At 41.6% G+C, this 22,606-nt stretch overlaps 1 protein-coding gene across 1 annotated transcript in view; it reads right to left on the bottom strand.

Moving 5' to 3' along the window:
• mroh2b (maestro heat like repeat family member 2B) overlaps positions 1 to 22,606 on the bottom strand; it is an 81,253-nt gene that overhangs the window by 24,363 nt on the left and 34,284 nt on the right. The window contains exons 21-32 of the mRNA XM_008120824.3: positions 20,889 to 21,041; positions 19,516 to 19,542; positions 18,090 to 18,212; positions 15,954 to 16,033; positions 14,588 to 14,723; positions 13,699 to 13,794; positions 12,943 to 13,044; positions 9,621 to 9,744; positions 9,079 to 9,188; positions 5,913 to 6,065; positions 4,232 to 4,386; positions 687 to 849 (exon numbers count right to left, since the gene is read on the bottom strand). Coding sequence (XP_008119031.2) covers positions 687 to 849; positions 4,232 to 4,386; positions 5,913 to 6,065; positions 9,079 to 9,188; positions 9,621 to 9,744; positions 12,943 to 13,044; positions 13,699 to 13,794; positions 14,588 to 14,723; positions 15,954 to 16,033; positions 18,090 to 18,212; positions 19,516 to 19,542; positions 20,889 to 21,041 — 1,422 coding nt within the window. The remainder of the gene's footprint in view (positions 1 to 686; positions 850 to 4,231; positions 4,387 to 5,912; positions 6,066 to 9,078; positions 9,189 to 9,620; positions 9,745 to 12,942; positions 13,045 to 13,698; positions 13,795 to 14,587; positions 14,724 to 15,953; positions 16,034 to 18,089; positions 18,213 to 19,515; positions 19,543 to 20,888; positions 21,042 to 22,606) is intronic.

Below are 22,606 nucleotides of genomic sequence, written 5' to 3'. Positions count from 1 at the left end.
TCTCTTGTTGATTTGATTTTTAAATGAGATTACTCTTCCTGATCACCCTATATTTTATCCTGAGCCTTATGTTGAGTCTGTATAATTCTTGCCTCTCTCTATATATTGCACTATGCTCAGACTCATGGTTCTGATATGCTGTTTTATCCTGTTTTATGCTGTTATATGGTTATTTTGTTTATATTGGTTTTATTGTATCACTGTTTATTATATGTGACATTGGGCTTGTTCCCCATGTGAGCCACCCCAAGTCCCCCTGGGGGAGATGGGAGCAGGATATAAAAATAAATTCCTCTTCTTCTTCTTCTTCTTCTTCTTCTTCTTCTTCTTCTTATTATTATTATTATTATTATTATTATTATTATTATTTGGATTACTGTAATGCACTCTACATGAGAGACCATTGGAGGCTGTTTAGAAACTTCAGCGGGTCGGTCCCAAACCCTGTAGCTAGATTGCTAATCAGGGCCAGTTACAAATACAGTTACAAATGCTTTTGTTGAAACAATTACATTGGCTACCAGACTGTTTCCTGATGAAGACCTATAGGTTCACACCATATTTACTTATCTAAGCCTGTCTAAGTTCTAAGACTTTCTTGGGACGACTTTCCCAGGTATAGTGACAATACCAGTTGAGGCATTCTAGGAGTCCAAAAAACTAACATTTCCAAGGGCAAATCTTACTTTGAGAGGTTCTTCCTCAGCAACTTCTTCACTTTCCTCACTACCTGAGTGTGAAGCAGCTTGGAAGTTTGAAGGCTGCATTATGCAGACTGCTAGCTTATGCAGAATCAACAAGGCCAGGACAGGATCTTGGCCCAGGGACCTCCAGAGTTCTCCAGTCTCACTAGAATTCAAGAAGACAGGTATTAGAGGCATCATCTGATGGATCACAAATCAGCATGATGCTGGATCTAATGCAGCTTATTGCTGAGACTTGAAGGGAGCTATCCAAGGTGCTGAACTTCCCAAATGAGGTTCAGCACCCTGGATAGCTCATTGAAGGACCAAAACAGCAGCAGATTTACCACCTGACTGACAGCAGATACACAAGGCAGCACTGTCCTTGTATTCACAGGCAAATTAAAAAACACTGAGTTGCAAATTGGTTGGAACCTACAGTTTTCCATATTCACTGGGTTTAGGGACACGGGACCCCCTCCTCATGAAAGGGAAAAACTGCAAATAATTGAGAAAACACATCTGTAGGACCCTCTAGGTTTTCTAGCATGGTTCTGTAGTTAATTTCTGCTAGAGATTGACCATAGCATTGCGCGGCTAGACGATCCTGAGATCCCAAAAAAGGCATGACTGGAGGAAGTCGCCCATGAAGTCATATTGGAGAACCTACAGATTCCAAGAGGGAACATTTTAAACAAACCCACAAATATCAAAGCCACAAATATGAAGGGACGTCTGTACATGTGCTGATGCCACATCTTTCTCATTGCACGTTTACCATAGCGCTGAAAAGAGTGCTACCTATTGAGTTCTTGCATCAAGCTAAAGTTTAATTCATTGTTTTGGACAGTTCATTCAAAGTCTGGACTAAAACTCAATGTAGATTCTCCACACAGTGACTTCAACTGCATCTGTACTGTAGAATGAATGCTGTTTGACACCACTTTATATGCTATGGCTCAATGCTAAGAAATCCTGGGAGTTGTAGGTTGGTGAAGCACTAGCATTTTTGGCAGAGAAAGCTCAAGGCCTTGTCAAACTGTAGTGCCTATGACTCTAGCATTGAACCATGTCAGTTAAAATGGGGTCAAACTGCATTCATTCTCCAATATAAATGCACCCATAGAAACCACCAGCAAGCAGGTGCTTCAGGCTTGCCAATTATTGTTGTGCTTGTTGTTTATATAACACCATCAAGTGCACATGGTGCTTTACAAGAAAAACAATGGCTCCTACCACAGCCGTGCAATCAAAAATACATGTGTACACATCTACCCACAGAGGAAAAGAGGAACAACAAAGCATTGAAGTACGCAAATTGCAAAGTAAGCCATCCAGATGAAATTCAGATTAAGAAAACATAAACAAATACAAAGCAAGCTCACATGGCATATAATTAAAATATATGTACAAGGCTACAAAACATCAAACTAAAGTACCCCAAATTTTGGAGAATAAAATTTTTTTTCAACTGAGATGAGGAAATGTGCTGTTTGCAATCCTTTGCAAGAGGCAAAGAATGGACAAGAACTACATCAGGCCTAGCCAACACAGAATAGATGAATAGATTTGTAAGAGACCACATGGGCCATCTAGTCCAACCCCCTGCTATGCAGGAAAAGCATAATCAAAGCACCCCCAACAGATGGCCATCCAGCCTCTGCTAAAAAGCTTCCAAGGAAGGAGCTTCCACCAGACCCTGAGGCAGAGAGTTTCATTGCTGAACAGCTCTTATTACAATCAGGAAGTTCTTTCTAATGTTCAGGTGGAATTTCCTCCCCTGTAATTTGAACCCATTGCTTTCCTGTAATTTGGACATCAACAGGGCCAAGCGGTCTGAACGGTCAGGAGCTATCTGAAAAGTTGAATGCCAAACTCAAGTTAGTTTGACATCTTGGGAGCCTCCCTTGAAGTTTGTACTAGACTCATAGAACTGGAAAAGACCACAAGGGCTATCCAGTCCAACCTGCCTGTGCCATGCAGGAAGACACAATCAAAGCACTCCTGACAGACAACCATTTAGCCTTTGATCTGTTACAAGAAGGATAGTAGGTTACTCTGAAGCTTCTAAGGAACTCTGGAATGACCCTGATGTCTTGGAATTGTGGACAGCTCCACAACTGTCTCACTTTCCCATGCAGTACAAGATTCCACTTTCAAACCATTCTAACCAGTAGGAAGATTTTCCTAATGTTTAGGTGGCATCCCTTTTCCTATAGTTTGAATCCATTGCTGCATTGTATCCAAGTCTCTGGAGGGGCAGAAAGCAAGCTCTCCCTTTCCTTAATGTGGTATCCTTTCAAATGTTTAAACATGGATGTTGTATCCCCTCTCCACCTTCTATCTCCAAGCTAAACATGCCCATGTTTTTAAATTGTTGTTGTTGTATGCTTTTTCTTGATGCATTTATTGCTGTGTTTGGATTTGTTTTTACTGTTGTATTTTTATATTGTTTGGGCATGGTCCCTTGGGGAGATGGGGCAGAAAATAAGAATAAAGTATTATTATTATTATTGTTATTATTATTATGATTTGACACAGCAAACAAGATAGATATGCTGGATTTCGTATCACAAAATCACAAGTCGAACACTTCCCAAGTGTCTAGGACTATTATTATTATTATTATTATTATTATTATTATTATTATTATTATTTTATTATGACACAGCAAACAAGATAGATATGCCGGATTTTGTATCACAAAATCACAAGTCGAACACTTCCCAAGTGTCTAGGACTGTGTGATGTATTTTCGGATGATGCACACAGATCCCAGTCGGGTGGCTTTTTGCAGTTGGCAGATCGTAATTTTGTCAATGTCTATTGTTTCCAAATGCCAGCTGAGATCTTTTGGCATGGCACACAATGTGCCGATCACCACCAGTTATTATTATTATTATTATTATTATTATTATTATTATTATTATTATTATTATTGTTATTGCTATTATTATTATTATTATTATTATTATTATTATTATTGTTATTGCTATTATTATTATTATTATTATTATTATTATTATTATTATTATTTTACACAGCAAACAAGATAGATATGCTGGATTTCGTATCACAAAATCACAAGTCGAACTCTTCCCAAGTGTCTAGAACTATTATTATTATTATTATTATTATTATTATTATTATTATTATTATTATTATTATTGTTGTTATTATTATGCCACTCTTCAGAGGGATTCATGGTTTCCAGGCCTTTGACCATTTTTGTGGCCCTTGTCTGGACACATTTTAGATAGTCCACACCCTTCTTGAATTGCTTTGCCCAGACAGGGTTATTCTAGGCGAGGTCTGGTCAAAGCAGAAAAGAGTAGGACCATTACTTCCTTGATAGGGCTATGGTCCTATTTTTGCAGTCTAGAATCACATTGGCTTTTAAAGCTTTCATCAGCTATGGAAGTTTACTCTTACTGCCAGCAATGCAAAAAGAAGGAAAGAAAGGGGAGAGGGAAAAAAAGAAAGAGAAAAAGTCCTAAAGAAGTGTGCTGCCAAAACAATTAAAGCAATATCTTATCTCTGGGACACACCTGTCCATCGGAAGACGGCGGCACAGGAGGCTGTTGAACACAGTGTCCAGATGAAAGTGAGCGACAACGGACACGGCATCCACAAGGACACCTCGCAAATCATCTTGCTTGATGGTTGGCAGGCGGCTGTAGAATACATCTAGGATTGCAGATATCTGGGAGGGAAAACATAGGAATATCGTTAACAGCAGTTGTGTTTGTTTTCACAAAGGACTTCGCAAAAGCCTCCTAACAGCAGGGCAATTTCCTCCTCACTTTGAAGAAGGACATATTGTCATTTTAAGTCTGATTTCAAGTGTTTCCTGTGCTTAAATTTGTTCAACATGGCAGACAATTGAAGCAAGAGCTGTTTGACAGTGGAATCTCACAGGACCCACAGTGCACAGATCTTCCAATAGCCAAGCAAAGCAATAATGTGACCCACACGTTCTTGTGAAATGCCGATTACGCTTGAAATTTCTCTCTGAGTGATACGACGATTGTCTTGAATCAATCTGTCAACCTTTTGCTTGTGAAACTTGGTGGTTGATGTCACAGGACGTCCAACTCTTTGTCACGCAAGTCAGATGTTCCCACTTCAACATCTTTAAACTTACTCGCCCAACGACGCACAGGACTCACACCAACACAATCACCATACACAGCTTGCAGTCTCTGATGAACCTCCTTTGGGGTGACACCTTCTGCTGTCAAGAATTCAATGACTGCACGTTGCTTAAGTCGCATTGACCAACTGTCTGTGCAGGGTTCTGTACTTCACACTTTAACAACACAACCGTTCAATGCTAAGGCTTCCCACCAAATGGAACTGTAGAGGAGAGTCTGCTGACCAAGCCAGGACCTGCTGCAGACCAGGACTGTCATCTGTTGAGGAGTTGTGAAGGTGGAGGCATTACTTTTCATTCAACCCTCGTATGATGTATCTGTGGCCCCATCTATACTAAGCACTCGAATCAGTTCCAAACTGGTATTGAAGAAAATAGTTTCTCCATGCAGATTACACAGGACATCCCGGACCTAGTTTGAGTCCCAGGTAGTACAAGGCACAGAGTACTGATGCACATTAAGAGCTTTCTTTGGCATGTTTTCATGGAAATTTATTGCCTGGAATGTATCATTTGAAGTATTTTGTCTGGTGTCGGTACAGCCTTCATTACTTGCTTAAGTTACTCAGTTAAACTTGGTATATATCATCAAGTAGCTGATGAAGAATGCTGGCTCTTATTTTCTTGGGTTTTGCACAGAAAGCAAGCAGGTGCACATTTTGTGTAGATATCACACCAGAGTTTACGGGTTGGGCAAACTGGATGCATCCCATCTGAAATCCTGTGGCTTTCTTCTGAAGGATTCTGGGGCTTGCAGTTTAGTGAGACTTAGGGCCTTTCTGTCTTGAGCATTTTAAAAGCCTCTCCCCTAAACAACAAGCCCCAGAACTCTGCAGGATGGAGGCAGTTGCAGGATTTCAAATGGGATGCAAACCCTTTGCCTCCTCTTCCAGCTCTAGTGTGATATCGGCCTCAAAATGCCAAGATCAGTCCAGGATTCATATGATCAGATTTCCTCAGCACTCAAGAAACCACCTACTATTAAAAGCCAATCTTGACCAATATTCTTTCCATCCCTAGTCCCGAGAGACTCTTATAAACAGCTTGAAAACTCCATAACTGTGGCCAATGGTCACCTGGGCTTCCATCCCATCGCCACAGTCCTGGAGGATGGTCAGTAGCCAGTGACCGGCAGCCATGGCACACATTTGGTTTCCGGATACAAGGTCTTCCAGGATGGCCTCTATGAAATCCAGGGCTTGATCAGATGGGAAGTAGACGCTGATCACCTGCAAGCACATCAGGTATTAAGGGTTATATACCTATAGATCAGTGGCACAGCACAATTTTTGTTCCTGTAATAAAATAATAGAGCACATAATTCTGGGCCGGGCTGTGGCGCAGGTGATTAGTAGCCAGCTGCAATAAATCACTACTGACCGAGAGTTCATGAGTTCGAAGCCTGGGTCAGGTTAAGCCCCCAACCATTAAATAGCCCAGCTTGCTGTTTACCTAAGCAGCCTGAAAGACGGTTGCATCTGTCAACAAGGAAATTTAGGTACGCTTTATGTGAAAGGCAAATTTACAACACCATAAAGCTGCCAGCAGCACGGGGAAAGGAATGAGGAAGTACAGTACTTGGTGTCACTAATGGACGATCAAGCAACAGCTCCCCCTGTGTCCGAAATTGAGCATATCCTCATGAAGCTGGAAATGTTAAATTGCCTCTATGTGTGTGTATACTCTATACCAGGGGTCCCCAAACTAAGGCCCGGGGGCCGGATGCGGCCCGCCAAGGTGATTTACCTGGCCCCTGTCCTAAACTTTAGACTTAGGGTTGACCTAAGTCTACCTGGTCTTTGGAGGTCTCTTTGCTTACCTGTGGTCTTATGAGATCATCTATATGGTCTTTGAAGGTCTCTTTGCTTAGCTACAGCCTTATGAGATCATCTAGATGGCTTTTGGAGGTCACTTTCCTTACCTATGGTCCTATGAGACTGTCTAGATGGCCTTTGAGGGTCCCTTTCCTAACCTATGGTTTTATGGAATTGTCTAGATGGCCTTTGAGGGTCCCTTTTCTTACCTATAGTTTTATGAGATTGTCTAGATGGCCATTGGGGGCCCTTTCCTTACCTATGGTCTTATGAAACCATCTGGATGGTCTTTGGAGGTCTCTTTGCTTACCTATGGTCTTATGAGATCATCTAGATCAGGGGTCCCCAAACTAAGGCCCATGGGCCGGATGCGGCCCTCCAAGGTGATTTACCTGGCCTCTGTCTTAAACTTTAGACTTAGGATTGACCTAAGTCTGAAATAACTTGAAGGCACACAACAACAACAATCCTAATTTTGGGCTATTTCATCATAGTCCGGCCCCCTAACAGTCTGAGGGACTGTGAATCAGCCCTTCACTTAAAAAGTTTGAGGACCCCTGCTCTATACTGTATGTTATTTGTCTGATGTAATTGAATGTTTGCCATATATATGTGCATTGTAATCTGCCCTGAGTCCCCTTTGGGGTGGGAAGGGTGGAATATAAATACTGTAAATAAATAAATAAATAAATAAATAAATGCCTCTTTATGTATGTATGTACATGTGTGTATGTCTGTATGTGTAAAAATACACATAGTGGGGAAGAAATATTTTTATGACACCTTCTAGAATATTCAGCCAGCATTCTGGGAGTTGTAGTCCAAACAAAAAAGCACATCCAAACTCTATTATTTATGTTTATGTGCTCAAACAATCAGCCCTCTGTATCCACAGATTCTGCTGCCATGGATTCAACCGAGTTTTAAAATGTGTAATCACTTTTGCAGATTCACAAGCAAAGCTTCCAACGTATAAAGGGTGCTGTAAGCTCTATTTCAAAGATGGAACTGGAATGACTGTCTCTTTACACACCTTGCCTAAGAAAACCCAGTGAAATCACGAGATCACCATAATTCAATAGGCAGATGGAATATGCCCACATACATATCTGCATTATATGTATAGGTCATAAAGGCTGTCAGAAGTATTAAAAATTAACTAGGTATTTTTAATTACAAAGATGTGAGTCAAGCACTGAAAGGGTTAAATAAGCTAGTGTTGCCCTGAGGAGAGTGAGAAGGCCAAAGTCTGTTAGAGTTAGTGGCTCAAAGCTAGTGTTGTCCCGAGGTGTGTGAGAAGGCCTCAGTATGAGAAGGCCTGGTGTGAGAAGCTTAGGTGAGAGAAGCCCCAGGTTGACGGCCTTGTGTGTCAAGCTCCAGTGTGAAGGCCTCGTGTGTAAAGCTACTGTGTGACGATCCTGTGTAAGTTCATTGTGAGAGGGGGCTCTGTGAGAGCGAAGCTGTTTATCTGCATGAGAAAGAAGCCCAGCGTGGAAGCAAAGAAGAAAGTATAAAGTGTTGTGGTAATCTCTGAGCGGTTAGACTCAATTTAACCCTCTCTGGGGGAGATTCCACCAAAAATCAGCAGAGTAGCAAAAGCAAAGCTTTCAAATGTAGAAGTTACTTACACGGGGTGAGCAAAGAGAAGCCTTTGACCATTTAGGATTGCAATTGACTGCAGAGTCTCAATAAAAGTTCAAAAAGTATTTATTAAGGTAAAAAGAACTCCATTGTAGATAGAAAGGCTTGGGAGCTGTCTAGTCTACTCTAGACTGGTTTCTAAGGAAAAATAAGAAAGGAAAAATAACAAACATCTAAATAGTTACATCTTGCCAGGAGAGATGGCAGGATGTGTTGTTAGCTTGAAGAACAAAGGGAGAAGAGATTGAACTAAAATGGTTCCAACCTCATGGTCCAGTTTATTGGGGCCATAAAAGACAATCTGACCAATGAGAAGTTAATGTCCCTGAAGATTCACATTTCTACTAACTTCAAAGTAAGGGATGTGACATACACAGTGAAACACAGTGAAGCCTATCTAGGCATGCTTTGGAAACAGGGAAAGGATTCCCTCAATCTAACTCTATCATCTATCTGACTACATCTAGACTTGAATAGTCCGGGATGATTCCCAGCATAAAGAACATTATTTGTGTAATCAAAACCTTGTTCTTGTAAATAGTGCAACCAGATTATTTTGCTCCAAAGAAAACCCTCCAAAGAAAAAGATAATGTCGGTCTGTGTGTTTTTGTTCTTTTTATCACTTTTGGCGACTGGTGCTCGGTCATGCTGCTGCTAATAAGTTACTCTGCTATACATTTATGGGGAGGGTCTTTTGTTAATAATCCCACTTGCCCAGCAAGGGCTACTGCACCTTCCACTCCATCCAAAAATGTTGGACAATGTTTTCCAAGAGGAGACACTCACTTTGGCCATTCTAGTGGAGGCATTGAAGAGATCGCTGGAGACGTCGCCCTGTAGCTCGGCATAGGCAGAGAACATCTCTTCTTCTTCTGCATATGTGACTTTGGACTTAGCTGTGGAAAAAGAAGGGAAGAGAAGGATCAGAGGAAAAGAAGAACCCATAAAAACAGTAACTGTGGGTGCTATGTCTGCTTATTTGCATCCAGGAAAATATCGTCTTGCTAGGAATTTGTGTCGTCTTCCACGTGGTTCTATGGTCAGGTGTACCAAACTCAAATTAAGAATTTAATTAAATTGTGCACAAAATTAACACTAGTGCAAAACACAACTGTTAAAATGGTAAAATAAACAAAATATAGGTGCACTTTTAGAGGGGGGTTAAATATGGATCCAATCACAACTGCCCAGCTATCCTAGAACCTTTCTTTTATGTAGAGCTCAAATAGTTCAGCCACAATGTCATTGCCTCCAGGTTGCCTGGTCTTGGACTTGGGGCAGGTAAAGGTTGGGGATATTGATGCTGTCCCTGTTGATACTGTCCTCACCTTGTATGTACATCAGGCAGGTGATACATTGGGCTGCCCATTGGCGGCACTGGATGGAACGGTCACAGGTGTATGGGGCAAGGAAGGCAACCAGGGACCCAAACTGTGGGAAGTTTTCTCCCTCCTATTAAAGGAAAATAAAAAAGGTTACAATAGCAAAGGCTACCTAATCGCTTATGACTAGGTATCCCTTCTCTTACAGTTTAAATGAATGGTCGTGCTATTGGCATGCAATAATAATTGAAAATTCGGCTGTATCTTGACCTGTTTTAGGAGCCCCGGTGGCGAAGTGTGTTAAAGCACTGAGCTGCTGAACGTGCAGACCAAAAGGTCCCAGGTTCAAATCCCGGGAGCGGAGTGAGCGCCTGCTGTTGCTCCATCTTCTGCCAACCTAGCAGTTCAAAAACATGCCAATGTGAGTAGATCAATAGGTACTGCTCTGGCAGGAAGGTAATGGTGGTCCATGCAGTCATGCCGGCCACATGACCTTGGAGGTGTCTATGGACAACGCCGGCTCTTTGGCTTAGAAATGGAGGTGAGCACCAACCCCCAGAGTCAGACATGACTGGACTTAATGTCAGGGGAAACCTTTACCTTTTACCTGACCTGTTTTAGTGAGTCTGAAAAACTCAGTTTTGGCCATCTTCCTGTGGTCTATATCAGGCATGGGCAAACTCTGGCCCTCCAGGTATTTTGGACTTCAACTCCCACAATTCCTAACAGCCACTAGGCTCTTAGGAATTGTGGGAGTTGGAGTCCAAAACACCTGGAGGACCCAAATTTGCCCATGCCTGTTCTACATATTTTGATGACTGAGATCTGTTATTTGTACTAGACTAGAGAAATGCTGTAAATGCAATACTATATGCCATGAGCCACAGACCGGATGTTATGGCTACATACAGTACCAAATCCTGAGAACACCTTCTTGAATGACAAACAAACTCTGGATACATTATGTGCTGTGGTCATGTAGACCTCAGGGAAAGAGGAATACTTCTGCATTAAATATTGCTCATGCACACTGTGTCCTTCCATAATTATGAAGTTTTAAATACTGATGGTTAAATAAACATTATTTATCTCAACCCGTACTGTTAGTAGGTTGGACTGAGAGCAGCAATGGGTTCTGCAGTTCCTTTGGCCAATGCTATTGGTTGTTGTCTGTTTGCCTTCCTACTCAGTTTCAGGACTCATACTAGTTTCATACCGCACGTTAAAGGATCCTGTATGGACCTCTAATTGTTGACTAATACTGAAATATCATGTTCCAGATGGGACATGACGCTAGGATGACTGACACAGGGTGTTTTAGGACTTTTCACTGATGATGATTTTCCTGAGGGTTTGGCGCTTTATGCCAGATTTTAGTTCCGCGTTTAATCCAATCCTCTCAAACAGACTTGTTTCTAAACTCATGGGTCTTAGATTGTCATATTCAATCTTGTTGATCTTTGGATGATGGATGTGAAGTGGATAAATTGAGACACTATCAGCCATCCGTCTCAATTTTCCCCTCTATCTGGCAACTCAGCAACTGCTTAGTAGCACGAACAAAGAAAACTGCATAGCTGTCAGTCGATCCTGCGGTAATTAGCTTATTTACAAGTATTTACATAGATAACAGCTGGAGCTGCTTGCATGCATGTTTCTTCGACAGCAAGGTGAATGGCGACTGCAAGAACTCTTATCAGTGAAGAATAACTCTTCCCAAATTCCATTGTCTGCCTTCTATGTATGCAACAGTGGAAGTCTCATTCCTTTTCTCTCTAGGCTGTAAATCATTGCTCTGTGCGATTAACTACTTCAGTACTAGATTGCTAACTAAAGCAAACTTACATTGAAACAATGGGTTAAACATTTCATTAAATTTAACATTTACCTTGACAAATCTGTTCCTGGATTATGGACTTCTTGTCTGAATGTTCCCAGAAGGTTAGATTAGGTCACCATACCTCTTCAGCTCTCACTCTCAACACTGGGACGTTACAAGGTTGTGTTGTGTCCTCTGCTTTACACTTTGTACACATATGATTGTACCCCCATCCACCATAGCAATATCATTACCAAATTTGCAGATGATGCAACCATGGTGGGACTTCTTATCTCTGCAGGGCATGAGTCTGCCTATTGGGATGAGGTGGTTTGGCCGCTCTTGTGGTGTGGGGACAATAATCTGGTTCTGAACATCAATAAGACCAAGGAACTTATAATGGATTACAGAAGGAACAAACCGGAAATCCAACCTTTCATCATATATGGAGACCATGTGGAGCAGCTGGTGGCCAGTTTCAAGTTCCTGAGTGTCACTGTGAAGGAGGATCTGACTTGAGGCACCATTCATACAGCAGTGTTGGGGAAGAGGGCCCAGCAGAGACTGTATTATTATCTGAGACTTCTAAGGAAGCACCAACTGAATGGAAAACTAATGGTGACTTTCTCCTGCTGTGCCATAGAGAGTGTCCTAACCTACTTGCGCATAGTTTGGTAACTGCACAGTGGCAGATAGGAAGGCGCTCCAAAGGGTCACCACTTCTGTACAGCTAATCATTGCTTGCCCTCTTTCTCCCCTCGTTTGAAGACCTTTATAATTCCCGCAGCCTTAAGAAAGTTCAGAGCATTCTTGGGGATCCATCTCATCCGGCATTTCTTTTTCTTTCTTTTTTTAATTATTACCATCTAGCAGATGGTACAGGGTGACAAAGGCAAGGACAAACAGACAGAGATAGCTTTTATCCTAGAGGTGTAATTGTACTGAACTCCAAGGTTTCTCATTGCTGTGTCATTGGGGGCTGTGTGGTGGTGGTGGTGGGGTGTGTGTGGAGGGATTGGAGTGTTGTTTTGTGATATGTGCTAGGGAAAGCATTTAATTTCACTGTACTGTTGAAGTGGGAATGATTGTATATAGAGTTGTTTAAATGTAATTGAGTCATGGTTGTGCAATGTGTGCTGGAGATTGCATCATACACTGTGTGCTGCTAACTATGCAAGTGTGTAAAGGGTTAAACTTGGATTGCATCAGACAGCAGAGGATGAGATAAATAGCCGTCTACTTCCTATCTCTGCCCCTTCCCGTGTGTGCCTGCGTGAGAGCTGTGTATCGTCTTCTGGATTTCCGTTCGTAAGTAAACTTTTGATAGATAACTGAAGACTGCAGTGTCGTCATTTATTCAGAGCTTCCTCGCCAGTTACTTCTGCTGTGTGTGCCTAGCAAAACCGCTCTGACATGTACAACATACAATGACAATAAAATTATTATATTCTACTATATTCCATTCTATGCCTTCCATGCTTCAAGTTTTGAAAGGAGTAGGCAACTTACAGGAAGGTGGACATTCTCCTGGAAGGCAGCCAGCACTTGGAAGCTGGCCTGCAATGCTCTCTCTCTGCTGCATTCTCTTTCCGTAAACCAGGGATCTATCAACTGTTGGATCAAGAGGAACAGAATCAGAACTCTCAGGATTCCATGCCTAGAAAAGCAGCAGTTAAGTTCACACAGAAGATGGGCAGTTGGACTCTTAAGAGAAGTGACTTTTCTATTGCTCATGGGAGTTGATACTTTATTATCTTTTATTGCTCTTTCTCCCTGGTCTTGACATAGTCAAATACAGGGGGTAGTCTCCACTTGCATTCAAATCCCTCAGTGGCAGCTTAACTGACTACTTATCAGACTAAATAAAGAGTGGTCAGCATTATTGCCTGGTGTAGAACATCTGCCTTCAATTCAAGGTTATGGAAGGAGAGTTGTGCATATATTGCTGCTGCAGATAGTCAATTTCAAAGTTGCAGACACAGAGCTGTGCATGTGCATAACTGCATTGTGCTTAGGCATACATTGCAGAAAGTTGCACATAGATGCTTATTGTGTATTGCACGTGCTGATGCTTGTGCCGGTTTGGTTGTGCGGTGTCACAATCTGCAATAAAGCAGCAATGAAAATGTAAACTACTCTCTGCTTCCTCAGTATAATACATGAACTGAAAATCAAAATTACAAACACTGGACATCTTTCCAAATCTCTTGAATACAAAACCAGAGGTTTTCATGCAGGTAGATGTCTGCTGCAACGAATGCTCACCTGGAACATTTCATCCAGCAGCTCTGAAGTTGGGTTTTCCTCAATGATGCTCTTCAAAAGGTCTCCAAAGGCATCCATGGAGGAAGTGTATAGTTCCTGCAGTGACAATAATAATAAAATTTTAATAATAATTTATTTCTTATATCTCGCCTCCATCTCCCCAAGGGGATTCGAGGCGGTTTACATGGGGACAAAGCCCTAAAAACAACATTTGATATATGTATAAAAACAGTACAAGTTACAAAATTAAAATACATAGCAAGAACCAAACAATTTTAAAACTTTAAGATAAACACATAACATATCAGTTAGACAAGGGAGTGGGGCTGTTTAGGATTATGTGGGAGGGGCACTATTCATGTGGAAACATGAATAGTGGAACCAGAGTGGGGTAAAGTGCTGGGAGCCCACAAGGCAAACTGTGGGACCTAAAGGCTAATCATACCAAATAGTTTAATGAGTTTAATTGGCCTTTAATAATATTTTTCCATGTCAGGAGTGACTTGAGAAACTACAAGTCACTTCTGGTGTGAGAGAATTGGCCGTCTGCAAGGATGTTGCCGGGGGATGCCTGGATGTTTTTGATGTTTTTACCGTCCTTGTGGGAGGCTTCTCTCATGTCCCTGTATGGAGCTGGAGCTGATAGAGGGAGCTCATCTGTGCTCTCCCCGGGTTGGATTTGAACCTGCCAGCCTTCAGGTCAGCAACCCAACCTTCAAGTCACAAGGCTTTAACCCACTATACCACTGGAGGCTCCTGCCCTTAAGATGTGTTATGTCAAAGCCCAAAAGACCTTTACAGGAATGAAACTAGACGAAAAGTACAAACTAACATTGTCCTGGACTCAGAGAGAAAGAAAAGAGGCAAGAAAGAAATGGTCTGCATGTACCTCGATATCTAGCACATCCTTTTCTGTCTCTGCTTTCTCCTTCAGTTGTTCCAGGGGAGGGAGCGGAAACAAACTTTTGATGCTTTCATCCAAGACAGTGCGGATGTCCTCTGTGCTAAGAAGAGGCTTCACTTTGCTGTCAGAAGAAGGAAGAATGGAAAAGAAGCCACAAGGCAGAAGTTTACAGACTGTTGTTATGTCTTAATGATTTTTGAGCAATATAAGAATTTTCTTGACAGAATTTGTTCAGAGAGGGTCTGACTTTGCTGCCCTTTGAAGCTGAGAAAGCGTGGCTTTCCCAAGGTGGTTTTGCAAGAAGAGTCTTCAATAATTTTGAACATGCTTGGAGGACATCAACCAAGATGATTAAAAGTCTGGCAACCAAACCAACTGAGGATGTGTCATTTGGAGAAGAAGAGGGATAACATAAAATTATAGGTTTGGAAGCGACTCCAAGAGCCACCCAACCCAACCCCATTCTGCCATACAAAAACACACAATCCAAGCCCTCCTGACAGATGGCCATCAAGTCTCTACTTAAAAAGCTGCAGAGAAGGAACCTCCAATGAACTTCCAAGCAGTATATTCCACTATTAAATGGCTCTCACTATCAAGATACCCTTCCTAATCTTTTGTTTGTTTTTGCTGTTGTTTTTTGGCATTTTGTTAGGTTTTGTTTTTCTCATTTTCCTTTTTGTTATTTTCTCTCATTATATGCCTTTATTGTCTCCCCCCCCCTTACTCTTTTTCCTTTTTATCTTATTGTTTTCCTTATATTTTACAATTGTTCCCCCACTTTTAGTGTAATTCTAAAACCATAAATAATTTTTTTAAAGGATACTCTTCTTAATGTTCATGTGGAATCTCTTTTCCTGGAGTTTGAATGTACTGGTCTATGTCTAAATCTCTGGAGCAGCAGACAATAATCTGCTTCACTTTCAGCATGATACAATTTCAAGTATTTAAACATGGCCATCATGTCTAAATCCCTTCACCTTCTCTTCTCCAGACTAAACATACCAGAAAAAGGCCTCCCTGACAATCTGAAAATATAGACAGGTTCATATTGGAGAATACCATTAGCTTTGCATGTCAACCAATTCTGGAGCCATGGATTCAACCATCCATGGATCGAAAATGTTTTTTAAAATTCCAAAAAAGTAAACTATGATTTTGCCATTTTATATAAAGAACACAATTATACTGTGGCATGATAAATAATGATCTTGGGCATTTGCACACTGCCTTGGAACCAACCCCCAATGGATACCAAGGACCCATTGTATAGTCCTTTAGATTTCTGGACCTGAGCAACATAGTGATTTTTCATTTACAACTCTGACTATTGGGCCCATAAATAGCCTACCTCAGAATTGCAATGGCAGTGATGGCTTTCTGACGAAGTGGAGTCTCCAGAGAATCTAGTGGTTCATCCTTCATGAAATCCTGAACTTACAAAAAGGAGTGCAAAGTAATAAGAGAATACTATTCCACCAGAAGCCAGCAGCAGATAAAAACACCATCACTTGGACCCAGAGCCTGCTTTGCTGAGCAACAGCCAGAGGGTGAGAGCTCTACCTAAGAACTTCTGCCTGGGGCCAGCCTCACCAAACAAACTGGGTGTGGCTCCCACAGCTGTACTATTCCACCAGAAGCCAGCAGCAAATAAAAACGCCATCACTGGACCCAGAGCCTGCTTTGCTGAGCAACTTTTACCAACATGGATAGAGACACCTCACCATCACAAGAAAAAACACCTCCATCTACTTCCCCAAGGACCTCATATCACAGTTTACACCGCCCATCCCCCATGAAGACCTGGGCTTTGCCTGAACAGTATCCAGAGGCGTCCTTATTTGCAAAGATCTTGGGAATCTTTGGGAGGGCATAAAGACTGGGGCTAGACATTATGGGGAGGTAATTTGGGAAGCAGGTGGGGGGAGGGGAATGGTAACCAAACCTTCTTAACTTGGCCCTTTTTATCTTGTGGAATTGTGCAATATAATCTAATTCAGACAGCACTTTAAACACTGACACTACATCTGCCTGTTGGCTTGTTGCAAATTGCCTTTTTACGTTTAATGTTTAACTGTTTACTAATATTAGATCTATTAGTAAACATGTCCTAAATGTTTGATTTATATATTTAAATTTCTATTTTTGTTATTTTTGAGTTGTTCGATAAGTACACTTGATGTTGCTCATTTATTGTTTATGATTTGATCAGTCTGTTATGTTTTCTAATGTATGGTTGGCATTTTGCCATTATGTTGTAAACCGCTTTGAGTCCCCCCAGGGGTGAGAAAAGCGGTATATAAATGCAGTAAATAAATAAACAAATAAATAAATAAGAGAATGACAAAGATATGCTGCGGAACAGTGAATCTGTTCCAGGTACAGTCTAACTGTTTATGGAGCTGTCCAAGGTACTGAAGCTATTTTAGTAGAAGTCTTGCACCTCCAGGCTCATCTGCGCAAATGAAAATACATGGACATCCTAGGGGGACAGATGTAGCCGTACTACAAGGGTTGAATGAAAAGTAATGCCTTCACCTTTGTTACTTGGGTTTGGATGGGAATATTTTAATAAATCAAACACAGAAATAATCCTTTCCCACATCATCACCAGACAGTTGGATACATTTCTGCCACCGATGAACAGGTTTTCTGAAGCCGTCACGGAAGAAGTCGACACTCTGTTTCTGCAACCAGTGTCTCACAGTCCCCATCGTGCACAGATCTTCCGATTGCCAAGCAAAGCAATAATGTCACCCATACTTTCTTGTGAAATGCTGATTATGCTTGAAATTTCTCTCTGAGTGATACGACGATCGTCCTGAATCAATCTGTCCACCTTTTGCTTGTGAAACTCGGCGGTTGCTGTCACAGGACATCTAACTCTTTGCTTGTCACGCAAGTCAGATGTTCCCACCTCAACATCTTTAAACTTACTCGCCCAATGATGCACAGGACTCACATCAACACGATCACCATAAACAACTTCGGGGTGACACTTTCTGCTGTCAAGAACTCAATGACTGCACGTTGCTTAAGTCGCATTGACTGACCATATGTGCAGGGTTCCATACTTCGCACTTTAACAACACAACCGTTCAATGCTAAGGCTTCCCACCAAATGGAACTGTAGAGGAGAGTCTACTGAACTAACCAGGGCCTGCTGTATACCAGCACTGCCATCTGTTGAGGAGTTACGAAGGTGGAGGCATTACTTTTCATTCAACCCTAGTATCTGGACAACAATGTGGCACTGCAATGGCTTTAGCTGAATGTGGACTATCACCATCATGGTCACTCCAAGGCCAGTCCAAAGCATAAGACTTCAGACTGTCCTTGGATTAAGTGGAAAATGTAGGCGTGCCCTTAGAGGGTTTCTTTGTAGTTCAAACTAAAATCCAGAGCAGATTTAGCAGCCCAGTGGCATAGACATCACCAACGGAAACAGCCAGTCAGTGAAAAAAATGCCTGCATCTGCATCACTCACCAACAAAATATCAAGCAGTTCCTTTTTGCAGGATAATTTGACGTTCTGGAAATCCTTGGTCTGATGGATGGCCTGGCAGATATCTATCGTGCTTTGAACGAAGGCCAGCTTGAGGTTTATGTCCTGAAATTCCAAAAGAACCATGCAATATCCTGTCTGGAGCACTCAACTAGAGATATCCAGGATTAGGTCCCACCAGGAATAGAAAGGTGTAGTGAACCTTAACTATTAGGCCTGGAATGAAGACTGGGTAACAGTGAGTGAGGCAAGCCTCCATTTTGTAGAGGAATGCCAGGCAGCCATTTTGAGTGTGGTTAGAAAGGGGGAGGAGCTTAGAGAGGATTGGCCAACCAGAGCAGATGGGAGGAGCCAAGTCTTAGAGTGGAGAAAAAAAAAGAGCTCCAGGCAGTTCTGTTTTAGGGTTTGAAGAGGCAGTTCAGTTTTGGAGTTTGGAGAGTGTGTGTGTGAGAGAGAACTGAAAGCTGTGGAAACTGACAGGCTAAGTCAGGCAGTTTGGATCTCTTGGGGGGAAGAAAACTCAAGGGATTGACTCTCACTACTGGGCTGGTTAATAGAAAGACTCTAGGTTAGAGTTAATTAACAACCCAGGGGAACTCGTGACTATTCTTAGCAAATAGAGCGAGGGTTTTGTGACCAATAGGTAGATTGGTTGGTTGAAACTATTTGAAACTAAGTGAAGTAACCTGAAACATACAACTAAGTTAAGCTGAAGAACGTCTGTAACCGTTTACGCTAATGCACCTCTTTGAAGTAATCATTTACCTGTTTTTAAGAAAATAAATTGTTATTCTATTTTCAACTTTCAAGTGCCTCCACAGTGTATATTTTCCATTGGGAAGACTTAATAAAAGTTCCAGCAATACAACAATAAAATACCACAGAAAAGCCTCATAGTGAACATCAGTTTGGGAGCCAGGGATAGAAACAGTGTGGGCAGGGAATGGGAGAAGTTTGCCTCAGACACATTTAACAACAAAAATCCTAAAGACATTTTAGGTTGGTGGCAGCTACCATTTTAAAAGAAAATCTAAAATCAAACGGTATACCCTCGCCTATCACATACATGTGCTTGCGTGTGAGCATGAGGAGAGTGGAGAGGTGTCCGATATATTTGGTGTCAGCGCCTTCTTATATGGGTATTAGAGGTGGGATTTAAAAAGATTCCCCCCTGCCTGAAGGAGCCTCTCCGCTCCCCGCTCATTCCATTGAATTATAAAAGGGTATTCCGAAATATGCAAAAAGTTCTTGAAAAACGTATTTCTGAAGTGCCAAGAAGCCCTAAGGGAAAATTCTTGGAATGAAACCCCATTTCTCCCTCAGAGCCAGTCACAAACTGGAGGGAATGGCTGTAAACAAACAGAGATCCCCATATGGCTACAATACAGATAGATCTCTCATAACTCACCTTGATTTCAATGCTAACACCCAACACCTGAAAAAAGGAAACAGAAAATCTAAGGCATCTTTCATTTATTGTGAAATAACAAATGAAGCCCCACAACAAGCCCATTATGCTATAGATTCCTGGGAATCAGAGTTAGAAGAGGCATGAACGCTCTTTCAGAGAGAAGACTAGAGACACGGCAACACTGTAACTCCCATGGCATTGAGCTATGTCACTATCAAACTACATTAACTATGCAATGAAGATGCATCACCAGCTGGATGGTCATAATGAATTCTCTGAAAACTGCTCCAAAATGGACTAGTAAAGGTCTTTCGACAATGGAGTTATGTGCTATGTGTTACCAACACCAGTCAATAATCTGTCCACAGCATCCCAGACTCACTTAAGATTCCAGAGTGAACTCTATCTACAATCCAACTATGTGTCTTCATACCTAGATTTAGCATCTCCAATGGTGATTTTAAGCCCCATATACACTTCCATATAATATAGTTTGAAACTGCATTATATGGTCAGTCTAGACTAGTGGTTCCCAAAGTTTTTTTTTGACCAGGGACCATTTTGACCAGGGACCACTTTGACCAGGGACCATTTTGACGAGGGCCACTTTGACCAGGGACCACTCTGACTGGAGTCCACTTTGACCAGGGACCACTTTGATCAGGGCCCACCTTGATTAGGGCCCACCTTGACCAGGGACCAGTTTGACTGGAGTCCACTTTGACCAGGGCCCACTTTGACCAGTGACAACTTGACCAGGGGCCACTTGACTAGGGACCACTCTCCAACATAAGTACCAAAAGGGTTACGAATCCGTTTTTGGTCAACTTTAGATTCGGTTTAGTTATTTGGGATGCTTATTCAGAAAACTGCATTAGATAGACCACATCACCTCTAGTTTCTGATACAGAACATAGGCCATCCAGTAGTCGCCATCTGCTCGCCCACAGAAAACCATATTTAATAATCTAGAGCCGTGGACCTTATTTTAGGTCTCATGGCCCACAGGTTGGGAATCAATGGTCTAGACTCATATAATGCAGTTCAATGCAGTTAAAATGCATCATATGGCAGAGTGGACTGGGCCTTACGTTTTTTTATAATCATGTGAGAAGTGACTTGAGAACATACTGCAAGTTGCTTCTGGTGTGAGAGAATTGGCCATCTACAGAGACGTTGCCCAGCGGATGCATGGATGTGTTAGCTGAGAGGCTTCTCTCATGTCCCTGCAAGCTAGAGCTGACAGATGGGAGCTCACCCCGTCTCGCGGATCTGAACCAGCAACCTTCAGGTCCTTCAGTTATGTGAGTGCAAAAGCTTTGATGAGAAAGAAGATCTCTGTCTGAATCTAGAGTTTTTAAAGTTCCTACCTGGCAGCTCATCTGGTGATGGAGGAGGACTCGCTTCAAGAAGCCATTCTCCACCCTGGAGAGCAGGAGCTCCTTGGGGCCTTGGGCAGCCACTTTGCCATACGTGAGCATCAGCGTTTGGTGAATGTGGCTCCTTCTGCCTCTCTGGTAGTCCTGAGGAACAGAAAACGTTACTTGATATGGCTGATACTTCTCTCCTTCTAGCTTAAACCGTCCTAAAATGGCATTAACAGCAGCAGAAGCTTGGATCCTTTTTGACAGCGTCCAGTTTGAGACCAAGTGAATGTAGTGTTAAAAGGAAAGTCAACAGAAATGCACATCCTTTTGTTGATTTAATGGGTCTACCCCACCCAGGACTTAACAATCATAGAACTGGAAAAGACTCTCAAGGCCATTTAGTCCAACCCCATTCTGATATGCAAGAATGCACCATCAAAGCCCTCCTAGCAGATGCTCATCCAGCCACTGAATTCCCAGGCAGCAGCACTTTCCATGGTCAAACAGCTCTCACCGTCAGGAAGTTCTTCCTATTGTTTAGACAAAATCTATTTTGTGATTTCGTCCCACCAGATTACTCACAATGCAGGCCTCCCGTTAATAATAATAATAATAATAATAATAATAATAATAATAATAATAATAATAGACAATAATAATAATAATAGACAATAATAATAATAATAATAATAATAATAATAATAGACAATAATAATAATAATAATAATAATAATAATAATAATAATAATAATAACAACAATAGACGGTGACAAAATTACGATCTGCCAGCTGCAAAAGGCCACCCTGCTGGGATCTGCACGCATCATCCGAAAATACATCACACAGTCCAAGACACTTGGGAAGTGTTCGACTTGTGAATTTGTGATATGAAATCCAGCATATCTATCTTGTTTGCTGTGTCATAATAAAATAATAATAATAATAATAATAATAATAATAATAATAATAATAATAATAATAATAATAACTGGTGGGATCACAAACCTGCAAAAGTATTGGAAAATGAACACACAAAGATACTGTGGGACTTCTGAATCCAGACTGACAAAGTTCTGGAACACAACACACCAGACATCACAGTTGTGGAAAAGGAAAAGGTTTGGATCATTGATGTCGCCATCCCAGGTGACAGTCGCATTGACGAAAAACATCAGGAAAAACTCAGCCGCTATCAGGACCTCAAGATTGAACTTCAAAGACTCTGGCAGAAACCAGTACAGGTGGTCCCGGTGGTGATGGGCACACTGGGTACCGTGCCAAAAGATCTCAGCCGGCATTTGGAAACAATAGACATGGACAAAATTACGATCTGCCAACTGCAAAAGGCCACCCTGCTGGGATCTGTGCGCATCATCCGAAAATACATCACACAGTCCTAGACACTTGGGAAGTGTTCGACTTGTGATTTTGTGATACGACATCCAGCATATCTATCTTGTTTGCTGTGTCATAATAAAATAATAATAATAATAAGCCTTTATTTATACCCTGTCTCCATCTCCCATCTCCCTTAGTGACTTTCATTGAAAATTGTTTGCCTGCCCTCAGAAATAGACTTTTTGTGGGTGTGAAACAAACTCCTGTAGATGACTGACAGACTAGAAGAAGAAGACAAATCTTCTAGTATAAGGAATATGGAATATGAAAGATGAGGCAATAGCTATAGTACCTGGGATTAAGGGTGCATCTACACTGTAGAA

The sequence above is a fragment of the Anolis carolinensis genome, chromosome 1, assembly GCF_035594765.1.
Source record: "Anolis carolinensis isolate JA03-04 chromosome 1, rAnoCar3.1.pri, whole genome shotgun sequence".
NCBI classification, from domain to species: domain Eukaryota; kingdom Metazoa; phylum Chordata; class Lepidosauria; order Squamata; family Dactyloidae; genus Anolis; species Anolis carolinensis.
This window is presented reverse-complemented; position numbering and strand designations above follow the sequence as displayed.